This window comes from Triturus cristatus, chromosome 3_2, assembly GCF_964204655.1.
Source record: "Triturus cristatus chromosome 3_2, aTriCri1.1, whole genome shotgun sequence".
Lineage (NCBI taxonomy): Eukaryota > Metazoa > Chordata > Amphibia > Caudata > Salamandridae > Triturus > Triturus cristatus.
The window spans coordinates 1236716023-1236734602 of record NC_140584.1 but is presented as its reverse complement, the minus strand read 5'-3'; the positions used below and the strand labels follow the sequence as shown (position 1 = coordinate 1236734602).

The 18580-nt window shown below is 43.3% G+C and overlaps 1 protein-coding gene across 4 annotated transcripts in view; it reads left to right on the top strand.

Moving 5' to 3' along the window:
• The window catches only part of LOC146859552 (CD5 antigen-like), a 721628-nt gene that overhangs the window by 241270 nt on the left and 461778 nt on the right, over window positions 1–18580 (top strand). For all 4 annotated transcript variants that reach the window (XM_085650250.1, XM_085650252.1, XM_085650249.1 and 1 more), the window contains one exon: window positions 6651–6968. In XM_085650250.1, the coding sequence (XP_085506376.1) occupies window positions 6651–6968 (318 nt within the window). The remainder of the gene's footprint in view (window positions 1–6650; window positions 6969–18580) is intronic.

Genomic DNA, 18580 nt, shown 5'->3' with positions numbered 1-18580 from the left:
CACTAAAAAAATGACTTCATAAACACAACAGCTCTTTTTAGAGCTCCCTAATTTCTAAACTCTTAAATCTGCTTTTCATTTATTTATTTTTATTTTTTTTACCGTACGCTTACCGTAAGCTTACCGTACGCGTACCCCGTGATTTTTTTTAAAATCAATAAATGTTTTTATTGTACTTTTCTGTCCTTCTTTGACCCCCTTACAAATGTTAGGGGGTCTGTAACTCTCCTCATTGCCCCCTTTCCTTGTTTTCACTCTTTTTTTTCAGAGTGAAATACACAAAATGGCGGCCGCCGCTTCCTGGTTTTGGCCGATTCGAATGTTTACTAAGATCTAAGAGCCAATCAGAATCGCGCTCGCGCACGCCACCGTACGCTTACCGTAAGCGTACGGTAAGCGTACCGTAAGCGGGCTCAGATATATATATTGATTTAAAGGCTATTTTCTCAGAATCTACTGAACAGATTTACACCAAACCTACAAAAGGCACTTCCTTGACCTAGGGACTACCTCTCTGCCAAATTTTGAGTAATTCTGTTCAGCCATTCGGGCTGTAGCTCGTTCTAAAGGTCCTATGGAAAAATGCATGGGAAAAACGCGTTTTGGGACCCCCCTTTTATCTCAGCCCCCGCTTGATGAATCCCCCCGAGACTTTCAGGGTAGGAGCGGAGCATAGCGCCCCACCTATTTTGAGAAATTCGCGAGGATTCGTCGACCGGCGCCAAAGTTATTCAAAATAGAATGTTGAGGTTTTCCTATGGAAACGTGGTCCTAACTATAACTACCTACTGGCGACCGCCAGTAGGTAATATATATATATATACAACGAAGGTTTCCATGCACCTCCACAGCAATGGCGAACAGAGACGCAAACTCAAATGAATGAGGTTAGATGATGTTTATTCCTTTCTCAACCTCGAACCTGACGCGTTTCGGGCTTCAGAAGTCCTTGCTCACAAGTCAGCTTGTAACACTTTCGTCATTATTTTTAAATGCTAAACAGTGATTGGAGTGTCCACACCACATGGTGCATAGACATAGAAAGTGGGTAAGATACTGCACAACATTGGTATTACGCAAAGTCTGTTGTCTCCACATATGTTGAATCATTGCTGCTTAAATGCTTATAAATTAACAGTTGTGTTACATTTTACGACCAAAAAGAGACATAAATACTCAAAATAATTCTAAAAGCTAATTCTAAAAGCTAATAAATATGTTAATAAATAAAGTTTTTTATAAAAAATTATTTATATATTAAAAAACACATTTAAACCTCAAAGTATGTTAAAATTGTCAAAGCCTTTGGTGAATAAATATATGACCAAAATGCAACAATTTAAGAGGATAGAACAGTATTAGTCTTATGATCGTATATATGTCCCAACAAGTAAAAAATGTCAGCCTAAATGCTATGTTATTCAACTAAATCTTATATTGACAGACAGATCAATGCAGTATTACACACCTAAGTTAAAAGTGCTAACTATCTGATCCATCCATGGATCACCACAAAGTGCAAGTGCAATAAAAAACTGTAAAAATGTGTGCATCTAAACATATAAGAACATCAAGAAAACAGGTAAAAGAAGGCTAAAACCCACATTCAACAAAGTTAAAATTCGGGCTAAAACCTAACTAAAACCTTTTGATGTTTTCATGTGCAAATTGAAAAGGGAAGAGGAATCACAGTCATCTTAACTGAATGATCAAAGATCAAACAACCAATAACACACTACCGGGAGTTCCCAAAGATTAGTTAAAAATTAGTAAATCGATAAAAATTATTATTATTATTATTCATAATCCAAAAATGTAAAAATGTTTTCTATCCTGAGTAAGCCCAAATGTGTAACACTATAGTACTTACAAAAAATGATACATCTCATCTGTGTTATTTAAACCATTAGGGGTCTTGCTATCTAATTCAACAATCATTTTAGATTCCAGTTGCCTTAAAATTCTTTCCCTGCTTCCCCCACGTCGCAATTTGGGTACATTTGCTATTACATAGTACGCCAAACATTTCAGATCGTTATTGTGCACCATTTTGAAATGCCTAGCCACTGGGTAGGAAGAATCATTATTGACTATGGCTCGCAAGTGTTGTAGGATTCTGACGTGCACCTGTAGCTTAGTGCTGCCCACATATCTGAGCCCACAGGTGCACGTCAGAACATACACTGCAAATTCTGTTTTGCAAGTGAATCTACCCTGGATTTTTACCAAGTTAGGGCTAAAAGGGGTGGAATATGTATCTGTGTTCACTCCGAATTTACAGGCTCTACAAGAGGAACATTTAATGAACCCCAATTTAAGTTGTAGCCAAGGTCTTGCAGCAGCTAGTTCAGGGAAAGATTTCACGATCTGTGTTCTCATGGAAGGGCCCTTCCTATGGGTAATCATGGGTTGTGTCGGCAACATGGGAGCTAATACACCATCTGTCATAATGATAGGCCAATTGCGCTTGACAATTGCCTTAATCTGTCTTTCCTGTCTGTTAAACGCCGTGATAAGTCTGGGAATATTATTCAGATTATCCTTGACTTCCGAATGACTGTTGGAGGATAAAAGTGTAGTTCTAGGTTTTAAATCTACTTTAGAGATTGCCTCATTAAGGATGGATTCCTTATACCCTCTAGTGCGAAATCTTCTCAGTGCCTCTTGCTTACATATTTCGTAGTCCTCAGACGTGCTACAAATACGTTTTAGGCATGTTAGTTCACCTAGAGGTATGCTTCTGATTGTATGGTGGGGATGTGCGCTACTGGCGTGTAACGTAGTGTTCCCTGCTGTAGATTTCCTATGCAGGGAAGTAGCCAGCCGTTTCTCTTTCACATAGATTTTGACATCTAAGAAATCTATTTGTACTGTGCTCAAATGTGAAGTAAATTTGAGGTTATAGATATTATTATTGATTTTGTCAATAAAGTTTTTTGCACTTAACTCATCCCCTTTCCAAATAATAAGGACATCATCAATATAACGCCACCACTGCATAATATGGGTGCAATAATCCTCCTGAAAACTTTCAAAGTGTCCATTTTTGAAACGTACAAATATTCCTCTAAAATCAACCGAACTACAAATTCCGATTTACTCACCTGTTATTAGGAGAGAACCCAGTGCTGCATCTTTTAGACCAGCACTGACCCTGAAAAGTAATTCTAAACGTACTTACCAGTAACTTGTATTTCCTTCCATAGGAATCCATTGTGTGGTTTTCAGCAGAAAAGTTTCAAAGTGTCCATTTTTGAAACGTACAAATATTCCTCTAAAATCAGCCGAACTACGAATTCCGATTTACTCACCTGTAATCAGGAGAGAACCCAGTGCTGCATCTTTTAGACCAGCACTGACCCTGAAAAGAAATTCTAAGCGTACTTACTAGTAACTTGAAATTCCTTCCATAGGAATCCATTGTGTGGTTTTCAGCAGAAAAGTTTCACAGACTAAAAATCTTCCTAAAAAATCGTCTGTATGACTTAAACACATTCTTTCAACTGTTTACAGGAGGTTGGACAGTGCTGGGTCCAGGATCCACCACTGAGTAAGAAAAAGTAACGATAACACTACTTACCTGCTAAGTGAATTTTCTGCCATAGGATAAAATTGGTGATTCTATGTGAAACATTTTCTAAGTGTCAACTTTTAAAATACAATAATATTCCTTAAAAATTACTACTGTAACCAAAACGCTTTTACTCAACTGTTTACAGGAGATGTCCAAGGAATGAATCTAGGATCCAGTCCTGTGGTTAGAAAAGTAATCCATAAAGTAACTAATTGCATTTAACTAGAAATGCACATTGAGCTCAATGTTGCTTTGTGTTTGAAATTGTGTTGCCCATTGCAACAACTGTAACTACTGTAAAAGTATGTTGCTTATTTGCCAAGTATTTAAACTAAAGTAATTCATTCTGAGAAAGTATATTGTGTATTGTAATGTATAATGTAATTATAATGTAATTAAAAAAAATATCTAAAAATAAATAGTTTAAAAAATGTATTAAATCAGTATCAAAAAAATCAGTATAACAATTAATACATTAAAAATTGTCATTTACAAAATCTCTGAAAATCACTGAAAAAACCATAGGTTTCAGGCCTGATATAGTTAGGAATTATCATTTTAAAAACCTTGGAAATTCACTGAAAAAACCATAGTTTTCAGGCCTGATATAGTTAGGAATTAGCATTTAAAAAAACCTTAGAAATTCACTGAAAAAACAATAGGTTTTAGGGGTGTTATAGTTAGCTGGACATTTCACTCGAACAAAACCATTGAAATTACTCTGATATAGTTAGTTGTACTAACTACATCTCGCGCGCCTGCAACCCACTGCTGATGATGTCACATATTACATCATTCATGACATGGTCAGTGAGATCACTGATGACATCTCAAATGACATCACTGATGACATCACTGATGTCATCATCCATGTGACAATCAGATACACCTCATCATACAATAGTATAACCTTTCATCACTCACTGTAAAATACAGAGTGCCAGATTTAAAACCATTGACACACCAATACAAGTTTCTAAACACCCACTCAGTGATTCCTAGATCTATACACACATCTAATCACTTACCTATAGATTCACTCATACATGCTGTCAATGATCAATAGAACACTATCACTTATACACCTATATCGACATTACACACCAGCACACATCCTAATCACTTATGAAGTCATCCTACTCACTTATACAAACAATGGATCATACTTACTTTTATTTACCTATACACTTATAAAAACACCACTTCATCTATTCATATAGATAATAAATCATACTAAGCGTGTTATAAAAACACTATTAGAAGAATACAGTTATCCATACAGTCACTCATACAATCACTGAGTCATATATATACTTATTTATATACAACAACAGACACATACACTGACTTTTATTTTCCTAGTTTGTTGGACATGTACCATTGAGACATGTATTGGCTCATCACCACACCCATAAAGATATTCACTCACCCAAACAACTGTTATAACGTGAAGTTTTGACTTCATATACCTACTGAATCAACTATTCACACATCTTTGTTCAGTCACACACCCCCCACCGAACCACACTCGCATTCACTTTCCCATACAAATACTCAGTTAACTAATCAATCAATAATATAGGCTTTCACATAGCTAGTAACCAACTGGTGCACAACAACTTACAAAGCGATACAGATATTCACACAGTTTAGTCACTATCCAATATATTTAGTGAGACACTATAAATTAGTCAAGTAAACAGTCAGTCACACTGCTACTAAATCTTCCATCTAGATATTTATATTTATATATCCACTCATTCTTCAATGCAAATTGCTATACATATATAATACATATTTAAATGAGACGGTGGAACATGTGCTATTTATCTGCAGTGCATACTCTGCTGTGCACCATAAATGGACTGTCCCACTATGCCACCTGTCAGGGGGGTCTCAACAGAGCTTCACCATGAGAATCCTGAGAACTGACACAAGGAGACTGCATTATATAGTGGAGCAAGGGCTTTAATCTCTATGTGCCTCATGAGACGGGTGCTTTTAGATTGGAAATGATATGTAATTTAATGTATGGTTTTCTTATTCTATGAGTGAATTCATCCAGTGGGACTCACATCTGTGCCCCAATGAGGAGCTCAATGGTGATTTGATTTTTTCTTAGTCTGAGAAGTTATCCAACCAGTGTCCATTTCTGCACATCGAGGCAAATCATAACACACAGGAAAAGATCAAATCTGTGACAATGTGAAGTCAGTGTACTTCAATGTGGTGTTGAGATGGTCATCATTTTGGTATATTCCTACCTCATGCAAGAGACCCTCTTACACATGCAGGTACTGTTCTTAGCAGAAAGAAATAAGGAATATTTGATGGGAGGCATTTGATTGAGTTTCTGGAGTTTTTGTCACTCAAAAGTGAAGAAAGTGTGATATATTTACATGTAGTTTTGAAATTTACAGGAATTCTGTATAACATAACGTGTTTGGCTTCTGTGAGCACCATCTGCATCAATTCCTCTCTGCCAAGTGTGTGGAAATGTCTGCAGTTGGTAGGTACCCTCAGTGTTAGCAGACCCCGGAACCAAAATAGTGCGGTGTTCCCCAGTGGTGTAACGTGAAGACCCCCCATGCTCTAGACCCGTCGGGTGCTCTCAGGCAAAGGGTCCGCTGAATGCACATAGTGCCAGAGGGGCCCCCTGGAGCTCAGGTCCCCTACATCGCAGGGGCTAATGTTATGCCACTGGTGTTCCCCATGAACTAACCCCGTATTTAAAACATTCCCGGGTGTTTAGTGTGGATTCCTGCTCAAACACATGGAAAACCACACTCTGAGAATCCAGGCAAATTCTGATTTGGGTCATGCCATGGCAGAGATATGTTCCTGTGTGAGGAAAACTGAAGGGCGCAAAGAGATATTATTGAGGGGTTTATACACCAACAGGCAGCCCTGAATGTAATGAAAAATATACTGTTTTATGAGTGTATTGTGTGCATCCATGCTTGGAGAATTCTAATGCTTATATTTTAGCAAACACTTTGGCACAGGGGTTTGCAAATATACAGGGGGTGAAAGGGTTTACAGAATGTAACAATGTGCATTTCTTCTGTTTCTGCAGCTCCCCCCATGAAGGTTGTACTAACACATTACAAGAATCCCTGTGTTGGATTTTTGCGGATTCAAACCTGGAGATGGGGAAGAGTGTGTAACCACCAGTGGGACATGAAGGATGCTGCAGTGGTCTGTAGAGAGCTGGGGTGTGGAGTTCCAGTTTCAGCAACAACCGGATCTTCCTTTATTCGAAATACACATGAAGCAGTACTGATAACAGATGTACAGTGCAAGGGAAGTGAACGCTGGCTCTCAGAGTGTCCCTTCATTAATAAGGTACCTCGGGACTGCGACTCCACAAAATCTGCAGGAGTGCGCTGCACAGGTAAGAAACAATCAGGATTATGAGATCTCAGTTCCTGGCACGAACTGTGACCAATGTATCTGCATCTTGGAAAGCAAACCTAACAACAAAGTAACAGAGTGCTGCACATTACACTGGAGAGCATTACAGTGTGGAGAGTAGGCTCGAGGAGGAAGGCTGGTCACAGAGAAGGTGGTGAAGAGGACTGATTTGTAACCAGAGGCTGTGAACTCAGGTTTAAGTTGGGAGGAATGTAGACATTAGTACAGGATTTTCAGATCACACTGTTATAGTGAAATTACATTTTGATTATGTTTTTTCAAGACTAGAGGTCTTTTCGGAAAGATCATAGCAGAGAGGTTTGTTAACACTGGGATGCAGTCCTCATTGTTGAGGCATAGCCTTAGCATTTTGTGTGGTTAGAAAATATATCACAGAATCCACACAACCACAGCATTTTCAACCCAAACCAGACACCTGCCAGTATCTTGCTTGGCTTCCTTGTGTTAGTTTTGTATAGGTCCACCTTTAAATGCGGCCACATAGATCTTACTTAACCCACACATCTGCACATTTTAGCAGGAGATTATGTGTATCAGGTAATCCATCATCATCAATAATCCTGACAGAGACATTCAACAATAAATTGTATTTATTTTTGAATTATTGGAACACCTTTCCTCTCAAGGAAGCACACACAAGAACGCCGGGTTGGTGACTGCCCACCTCAAGGAAAAGTCTCAACCCTAATCAGGCTGAACCCCCAAAGTCACTAAATTAACTTTGAGCTCAGCCCCCTGGTTGCCATGGCACCGTGTAGGGAGGCTTAGCATAGTTCATGGAGCAAAGTATTTCTGCAGCACAAAAAGAGTAGTGAAGTCAAAACACCAAGCAATAAAAATGTAAGATTGGAATAGTAGGGTAACATGTAATAATTAGAACCACACCAAAACAACACAAATTCAAGAGACAATAGATTCAAAGGTGCAATCAGATCATATTAATTTTATGACAGAGCCCTTAAGTACTCAAACCACGCCTGTCAGTGAAGGGTGCTCCAATCTTCATGAAATAGATTGACTGTGTTATAAACAACTAAACAGGGATGAAAGAGAGCTTGTGCTAGCAGCTGGCAGCTCAGAGATGGTCTCTTCTGTAAATTCTGCAACTACTGACCCTATAGAGATGACCCATTCTGAAACAACAACAATTAAACCTTGTGTATTCATCCATGGAGAACAAAGAATTGAATCTCCTGTTCAGCAGGCACCAGGGTTCAGAACTGACCTTTCCTTGATCTCGTGGATTAAAACTGTGGTAAAAGCCAAATTGGATGACCAAGACTAGATAGATTTCGTGGGGACGTATGATGTATGGCTTTTTCAGGAAACCTGGGCTAACAAGAAGGTATTCCGGGATGCATTTGCTGCCTGCAGTGTGGAAGCAATCCCTCCAGCAAATTCAGGGCAGAGAATGGGTGGTCTGTTGATCCCAGTAAAAAATGATGTTGCTTTTATTCAAGAGCTCTTAAGTATAGATTCTCTTGATATAATGGGCATTAAACTGATTTTTTAAGGGGCATGTATTTGATCTAGTTGAACATTTGTTCACGTCAAATGCCCACCAACTGTGATTCACAAGTTTTGACCATGCTGGATGAGTTGATTGAATTATGTCAACAGGTAGCTAAAATATTTGTTGTAGGTGACTTTAACACTTCTTTTGAGCCCTCATCAACAATTAGTTTGGTAACTGAAGAAGAGACCGAATACTGCCGGATCCCCAATCTGATAGGGAGCCCACATCGTACTTTTATAATCACTACCCTACAAGTGGCCTCAGTAGTTGTTGGCCGTAGTCTGGGGGCATGTAAGGGGCAAACTCCTCTTGATATAAATGGGGCAGTTTCATTCAGGAGAGGTGGACAGAGCAGTACCATCGATTACATCCTACTAGACGTAAAGTTATGGTCATCATTAAGGGACATGAAGGTTGACAACGTGACAATAGTAATCACTATCCCCTCACTACTATTTCATCAGGGTCAGAGTTTAATAGATCACCTCCATTTAACCTTGCGATGGCTCCTGAACCCATTCTAGATAATAATGGCTGAAGGATCTCCTGGCCTAGTGTAATGTCAGATCAAAAACACAAGCTGAAACGTATCATCTGTTCTTACATTTCATGTCTGGTGTTGACATTGAGAGTGTGGATCCTTCATTATCTTAAATATTCATTAATGTTTTTTCAATAGACTAAAATCCATCTTTTATAGGAAACATAAGAACAAGTTCAAGTGCCCTAAGAAAGATCCTAAGTGGTTCTTAGAGGAATGTGAGCAGGCCCAGAGGTTTATGAACACAGCAGCCAGGGGATGTCACTGTGATGAATTTGTGACTTCCCATCAGAGGCATAAGGTAATGCTAGACAAAGCCAAGAGAGAATGGGAGGATAACAGGTCGAAAGACATGCTCCAGGATCTCAAAGTCAGAGACAACCATACTTTTTAGTCAATTATTACTCACTGGAATATTGGGCACCAAAGTTCAAGGCAATAGCATTTTTCGCCTGATAAATGCTAGGAAATGTTATGGCACTTTACTCAAAAGTTAGGCAAGAGGAACCTACTTTAATTTATAATGAGGAGGATCCCAGCTATGACCGGATTGAACTAGATTGCGGTCCTTGCACTAAGATTTCTTTTAGTTTGGCGGAGAACCTTTTAGCTGTTAACAGCTTAAAATCCCAAAAGGTACATGGACCAGATTACACACCGGGAGACCTTTATAAAGCTGAACCCAAGCTTTCGGCTTGATATGTTAATCTGTTGTCAAATGCAATCTCAGCTAGGGGTGGATCCTCGATTGTTGGAGAGGGACAGCAATAATTCCTGTGTTTGAAAAGGGAGACACAGGCTGCCCAGTTAACTATAGGCCTATTAGCTTGATAAACAATTTACAAAAAGTCTTTGCTGGACAGGTTTTAATGAAGTTACATGAATGGATTGAAGACGGGCAGATTCTGTCACCACAGCAGGCAGGATTCGTGTTAAAATAAGCATTTTAGATCAGGTGTTTAAGCTTACCCTCCTTTATTAGAAGTATGCATTGCTGCGCCATTCATCATCCCCTTTGGTATCGCTTTATTCACCCTAAGCTGGCAGGATATGCCCAGACGTGGGTCCCTTGCTCACTTTGCCACTAGATTCAAGATAGCCTGGCTGATGAGAGTTATGAACCTGAAACCAGTTCCAGGATGCTTGTTTCCGGTCCAGAGAAGACATGGCTTGGCAGTTCGGGCTGGACTGTTCCCATGAGGCACAGGGTCAGACTGATTTGCATATGGCCATGTCTGAACTGGGGTGATGGAGTGAGCTAAAGAAGGATCATGGATTAAACCCAGATCAGTTGACTGGGGGTGAGTGTTTGATTTGCTCAAACGCTCCGTCCATCATCCCCTTTGGTATCGCTTAGTAAGATTCATAAGAAGCCAAGCAGCCGTATTCTATGTGGTCTGTAGCCTTATCGTCACATATTGAGGTGACCCAAGGTAAAGAGCATTGCCATAATAGAGGCAAGAGATGCTGAGGGCCTGGACAATTCGTTTTTTAGCTAAAAAAGGGAACAGGTTTGAAACCTTTCTTAAAAGTCTAAGGATACCAAAGCAACCTGCCACAAGTTTTTTTGCTGTGCACTCCTTGGCAAGACTAGAGTCTAGCCACATTCCGAGACTCTTTTTCTCCCCCTTTAGGAGTGGGGAGTCCCTCCAGACAATCAGGCAGTGGAGTTGGAACTTTCTTACTGAGGTTATTACCCGGTATCATAAGCTCAGTCTTGTCTTCATTGAGCTTGAGTTTGCACTTGGCAATCCATCTGGACAGTTCTACTGTGTCGAAGGTAAACTTATATAATGTATATTGAATGAATACATGAATTGTATAAGAGTTCCCAAAAAGCAGAAATAAGGAAAAACACACAACAGTTTGCCTTCATGTTCCGTTACTAGGTAAAGTTACAATAGGCTGCTACAGAAGGTCTATACCTGCTCAAATAATCTATGCTTCATGAAAGATTGTTCTCCGTCTCTGCTATTTCAGTCTGTTTTTAACCCTCTCTTTCAATCTTTGCTTCATATCCCTTTAGGACATTCATTTTCTTGGAATGTTTAGGGAATATCAGTCTATAAGTTAACAAATTATTCATTACTTCCATACTTCATGGTTGGTTATGTATGTCATGACCTCTACGAAACAATCCATGGTAATGCCCTTGTCCTGGGTTATTGGGAACATTTGGACTCCCAAGGTCTGACCATGGAGAAGGTGACGGTATGCTGAAACAATTAAAACTATGTGAGAACTCTATGATATGTGCACAAACTATAATGTGTGTGCACCTAATGTGACCCAGTAAGACCAGTTATTTACAGAAAGCTTGTTATTCATACACTCCAGTTACATCTATTGGTATGGTTAGGTGATTTTCTCAGTGACAACATTAACATTTTGAATTAAAAATCGATAGTGATGTCATAAATTGTGTCATAGAACATATCATCAGTGATGTCATGTGAGGTCAAAGCAGTGCATGGCGGGGTTCGCATGTTATAGATAGGGCTGCTAACTATAACTGCTGAGTTTATGTGGTTTATTTTAGTTAAAAACATTTATGATGTCACTGAGAAAGTCACCTAAATATAACATTACTTTTTTACCTTTGTTTTTCCAGTGAATTGCTAAGGTGTTTTTTTAATTGAAAACTGATCTTTTTATTACCCCAACTATATTGTTATTTTAACCTTTGTTTTTTTCTGTGAATTTCTAAGTTTAAAAAGAAAGTAAATCAATTTGTTAAGTGAGATTATATAAGATAGAAAGACTTTATAATATTATAAGTGTGCAGACATTATTTTGAAAGAATACTTTTTTTATTGTAACCTAACGGGATATGGTTCACAGTTTGCAAAATGTTTCTAAAATATCTATGAGTAGTAAACAGATACATTTTCTATATTTAAGTACAGATAGTGTATTTGCTCAGTTCTTGTATCTCTCATATCGAGACATGTTACCAACAATCTATTTTTAAGGTGTCATTACTCTTGTGAGATGCTCGCAGGACACTTGCGAGATTATAGAGTTCTAACTTTCATTGTGATCTATTATATACAGTTCTTTATCATGTTTTCATTTATTATTTAATGTCAGTCTATAATAGAATAGTGATTTAGTGATGGCTCTCGCGAGACGCTTGCTGGAGCTAGAGGCACAATCCCCTTCGTGGACTCCAAGGGAGCGGTACCTCCTGTTTGGCTTTCACAACATACTAGCAAGATTGTTTATTTAGAATTACGTTAATTACAGTGTTTTCCTGTAAATTTGAAGAAAGAAGAACATTAGACATGTTGACTAAGCTAGAAAAATGAATTATGTATTGTTCTATGGAACATATAAAGCAAGTACTTTTCTTTTTTTTACATTCTTGCAAGACATTTGCAAGACTCTAGTGAGAGGCTTGGAACAGGAAGCACACTATAGGGAAGGACTGTGATTGGTTCATTTTTTTGTTTGAGTCTGTTTATTGAGTATTTTCCAGGTTTCTCATATTAATAATCACTGAATCATATTTTCAACAGTACGGTTATATGGTCACAGGGAGATTAAACTTAGAACCTATAAAAATATGTAAAAACTACATGCATTAACCCGTTAACCACGGCGTAAAATCCGCCACAGTGCAGGCGTTTCCGTGTGCGGGCGGGACCGCGTCGGCCAACGGACGTGCGCAGCACTACAGAGGTAGTGCTCGCGACGGCCGTTGGCCGACGCACGCAGCGAACGGGTTAAACAATGTAACAAGAGCGCACCAGTCCACACTGTGAATTTGTGTACATCTACTGAGTAGGGACACCATGGATAACAGGTGCACTGAGGGAGGAGCAGTCAGAGTGGTGTAATGGAAAGGTGCATCTGGGGAGCCTCCAGTGTCTGCAGTGTTATATTTCATATAGATGCCCTAATATAGGAATGATCTTAGATGCCCGTATATAAGCATGCTCTTTCACCTACATTAGTTCCCTATACTACACAATAACGAGTTCTGAGGGTTGAACCTTATCTAGTCTGTGGTCTGGGTACAGAAGGAGGGTTTTTCCCAAACAAAGGCCTCCTATAACATCTCCAATGTGCTCATACAGTATGAATGAACATTCATGAGGGTTCTTGGGGGCATATCAACAAGGGCTTTATCTCTGCTTTTTTGGCTTTAAAAGCCAAAAAAGGAGAGATAAAACTAGCGCCCTATCAACAACAGGGTGCTAACATGCAAATTTGCATGTTAGCACCCTTTTACTCTACGCTTCCCCTTGCATCTCTAATGAGATGCAAAGGGGGCGTACCAGAGTAAAATAATAGGAGAAATGTCGCTAAGCGACATTTCTCCTATTATCAAGAATGTCGCTAACCCTGTTAGAGACAAAAAAAGCAGCGCTAACCGCGGTTAACGCTGCTTTTTTACATCTGGTATTTTTCTGACTTAGCCATGATATCCTATGGAAGGAGGATATCATGGCTAAGTTTGCCTGTCCCTATCAACAACATCACGCTAACAGGCTAACGTGAGATTATCGCTGGAAACCCAGCGATAATCTCACGTTAGCCTGTTAGCGTGAGGATTTTTATCGCTATTGAGATAAGCGTTGCTAATAGCACGCTAGCTCAGCGATAAAAATTCACGCTACCCGGCGATAATTATCCTGGCGCTAAGTGCGCTTAGAGATAATTATCGCCGGTTGTTGTTGATATGCCCCTTGGAAACCAGGCAAGGGCGTCAATCCACCTGCATAACATCTACATACACGGTTCATCTCATAAGTCATCCTCATACCCAACAAGTGCTAAAACAAGGGAAAAGGGAAAAAGGAACTCTATATACTTTCTGTATAAATACAGCACATTTTGCTAACATTAAGCAGAGGGAACCAAGACTTCCAGGCAAACACACTCACTGACCAGAGACGCTGAGGCTCCTGCATTCAGTCGCTCCAGCTGACAGTGGTCTAAACAACCCTTGCGGGGTGTCCAATTCGAGACCAGGACGGGGTCCCACTCTCTCCCTATTCAGGTAATGGGGTTAGGCTAATCCTAGAGGGATTCTTGGTTTTCACACCTACTCACATGCTAGGTACACTTTGGTACATCTAGATATGCATCGTAGGAGTACGCATACTTTTATAAATGCATTTTATATTCATGATGCTTGAGCGGTCTTTGGAAAAGCTGAATGGACGGTCGGAGGAGCAAGATGGCGGACTGACGCCGCCGCAGAGTACCACCGCACGGATGAGCTCCCTACACCTAATGATTTTTTTATGAAACGCCGACATCGGTGTTCGTTTCTGATCCTGATCGAGGAATTGCTCCACCAAAAAATGCTCCAAGAGGAACACGGCCTGGACGAGTTCTTGCAGACGCCACAGGGGGAGATACTGACACTATTGTTACCGGCAGTAAAGAGCAATGCATCGATAGTCGGTAAGCCGATTCTGCGTCTTTTTCAAACGGTAAAAGTAGCTGAACTTTTAGTTAATGGGGTTGCTAACCAAACAATGACTGGTAGTGAGCTGTCAGATACATTATTGGAAGCCATTCCAGATTGTTACAATACATCTAAGGAGTTTTCCCAGTCGAGGATATTAAGTAGCAACAAAGGTGTTAGAACTGAGAAGATTGCGGACACAGAGGTGCTCAGTGGACAACCTATTTCTATACCGGCAGAGCTAGCAAATCCGGTTGAACTTGTGAGCCAACTCTCTGCAGTGGATAACTCAGCATCTTTAATAGAAATTAACGATAAACTTTCTGCAGCCAGTACCCTAGGGTGCTCAGATGTCACAGAGGGCTCGGGAGATGTACAGATGACTGTGAGTAATGATGGCACGGAATCTGCCTTGGAAGAGTGGGAAGAGATGGCTTTCTCCACAGATAATGAGGCAGTAGCAGAGACTAGCACTAAAATATACAAAACACCTCCCGGGGTTAAAAAAACAAAAAACAAAACAAAAAGGAAAACACCCCAAGGGCCTGACTATCTGTGGCAGAGCATTGTACAGCAAATTTGCCGCTCGCACGTGGGAAGAGTAATGCGGAAGACAGCCCCCTCCGTCGATGGGTACAAGCAAAAGGAGGGGTCAAGAGCATGGTATCCCGAATAACTAGCAATAGCCCAACTGAGAGCTCCTCGGTAAATGAGTGTCCTAGACAAAGCAGAGAAAACTGAGAAAATCAAATGGAGAATGGAGGGAGCCCCCAACAGGTCCCTCCTTCTATAGGTCCTTCTCCTTCTATAGGAAAACAATCTCAGAAGCTTCTACCACATTCTGCTGATATAAGGGACCCATCAATCCAGCCTTCAGCAGCGTATTTGTCTACCAACACTTTGTCACCTGGCAGGTCGCTCCCCCCATCCGCCACGTAGCCCCCTGTGGGTTGAACCTCCGTTGCCGCTTTTGCCGCCTGACTGCTCGCTCCATTTTTTATTCTGTACCCCTGCGCTTGGCTTTCTGTGCCACTTTGTTTTTTTCATTCTGTGCCCCTGTGTTTTGCTTTCTGTACCCCTGTGCTCTGTTGTCCCTCTCCCTCCGTCTTTTCCCGCTGTTTTTTCCCTGGGTTTTCCACCGCCGCTGAGCCCCTGCGGCCCGCCACCTTCACTCCCATTGGCCGCCCCGCTCCCACCTCCCAGCTGCTCCTCCCTCCCTCTGCCCTCATATGGAGGCCGCGAAGCGGCCTTGCAGCGGATGCGCACTGCGGGTGCGCGTCTGGCGCGCTGAAGGTGCACCTAAGGCAAGCCCGTCTGCGCCCGTCCACTCCTGGACCGCACCCAGCACCAGAACCCCTGGACCCCGCACCCCCCGCAATGCCAGACTGCACTACGACACAAGCACCCTCCACGCACTCAACACCAGACGAGACCACCCCTGCTACCGGGCCACCCCGAAATGCACCCAGGGGCCTTTCACCTGCCGGAACTGCAGATTCACCAGCATCCAATCCTCCACACCACCAGCCAGAGAACCCAACCACCTCCGCTGCATCCTCCTCAACACCCGCTCCGCTCGCAAGCACGCCATCGAACTCTGGGACCTCCTAGACTCCACCACCCCCGACGTCGCCTTCCTGACGGAGACCTGGCTGAACGCCACCTCAGCACCAGACATCGCCATAGCCATCCCACAGGGCTACAAGATCTCCCGCAGAGACCGCACCAACGGAGTGGGAGGAGGAATCGCCATCATCCACAAAGACTCCATCAAAATCTCAACGAACACCGATGACACCCTCACCACCGCCGAGCACATGCACTTCCAGATCCACACCGACCCCAACACCACTCTCAGAGGAGCTCTCATCTACAGACCTCCCGGACCCGCCCACAGTTCAGTAACACCATCGCCGACCTCATCAGCACCCACACCCTCGCTTCCACGGACTACATCCTCCTCGGGGACCTGAACTTCCACCTCGAGAACAACAACGACGCCAACTCCACAGCCCTGATCGACAACCTCGCCAACCTCGGACTCAAACAGCTCGTAACGACACCTACCCACGCCGCTGGACACACGCTCGAACCCATCTTCTCCGCAAGCCCCCACGTCTCATTCAACCACACCACCGAACCACACTGGACCGACCACAGATGCGTCCACTTCACCTTCAGAAAACCCACCACACACCACCGCACCCAACAGCTACCACTCCGCTGCTGGGGCAAGGTCACCGAGGACCAACGGACTACCGCCCTCGCCCTTAGACCACCCACTGACCCCACCGACCCAGACACCACCGCGACCAACCTCACACAGTGGATCAACGACTGCGCCAACACCCTCTACAACCAACCACACCAACAAGAAAGCCGCCTGGTTCACCGAGGACCTCCGGATCTCCAAGCACACCTGTCGGAAGCTGGAGAAGAAATGGCTCCACGACCGAACACCAGACAACCACACAGCTCTCAAGAGCGCCACCCGCAGACACCACCAACTCATCAGGACCACCAAGAAGACCGCCTTCAAAGACCGCCTAGACAACAACGCACACAACACCAAAGAGCTCTTCAGCATCGTGAAAGAACTCTCCAACCCCAGCTCCAACACTAACGACATCCCGCCATCTCAAGACCTGTGCGACTCCCTGGCCACCTTCTTCCACCGCAAGATCACCGACATCCACGACAGCTTCAACTCCGAGCCCCCTGCACCCACCACTGAGTGCACCACCCCTCTGACTACCACGCGCACCAGTCGCCTGACCGTCTGGTCCAGCATCAGCGACGAAGACACCATCAAAACCATGAACTCCATCCACTCCGGATCCCCATCGGACTCCTGCCCTCACCACGTCTTCAACAAAGCCAGCGCAACCATCGCGCCCCACCTCCGGAAAACAATCAACTATTCCTTCGAGACAGCAACCTTCCCAGAAAGCTGGAAGTACGCCGAGATCAACGCCCTTCTGAAGAAGCCCAAGGCGGACCCCAAGGACCTCAAGAACTTCCGGCCCATCTCCCTGCTCCCTTTCCCGGCAAAAGTGACCAAGAAGATTGTCAACAAACAGGTGACCCGCTACCTCGAAGTTAACAACATCCTGGACCCTTCCCAATCCGGTTTTCGCAGCTACCACAGCACCGAGACCACCCTCATCGCCGCCACTGACGACATCCGGACCCTGATGGACAAAGGAGAAACAGCCACCCTCATCCTCTTGGACCTATCAGCAGCCTTTGACACGGTCTGCCACCGCACCCTATCAGCACGCCTCCATGACGCCGGTATCCAAGAGAAGGCCCTGGCCTGGACCACATCCTTCCTCTCCGGCAGAACCCAGAGCGTCCGCCTCCCACCCTTCTGCTCCAAACCCACCGAGATCATATGTGGCGTCCCACAGGGATCCTCCCTCAGCCCGATGCTGTTCAATATCTACATGGCCCCCCTCGCCCACGTCGGACGACAACACAACCTCAACATCATCTCCTACGCCGACGACACCCAGCTGATTATATCCCTCACCGAATATCCCCACACCACCAAAGCTAACCTCCACAGAGGAATGAAGGCCGTAACCGACTGGATGAAGGAGACAAGACGGAGGTCCTAATTCTCAGACCCACCCCATCAGCCTGGGACGACTCTTGGTGGCCCACGTCACTATGCACAGCCCCGGAACCCACGGACCACGCACGCAACCTGGGGGTCATCCTCGACTCCACTTTCTCCATGACCAGGCAAGTCAACACCGTCTCCGCGTCCTGCTTCAACACCCTCCGTATGCTCCGCAGGATCTTCAAATGGATGCCCCTCGACACGAGAAAAAACGTTACCCAGGCCCTCATCACCAACAGACTCGACTACGGGAACGCCCTCTACTCAGGAACTACAAACAAGCTCCTGAGACGACTCCAACGCATCCAGAACGCCTCGGCCCGACTCATCCTCGACGTCCCCCACCGCAGCCACATCACACTCCACCTGAGAGGCCTGCACTGGCTCCCTGTCAACAAAAGGATCACCTTCAAGCTCCTGATCCACGCACACAAAGCACTGCACAACACCGGACCCACCTACCTCAACAA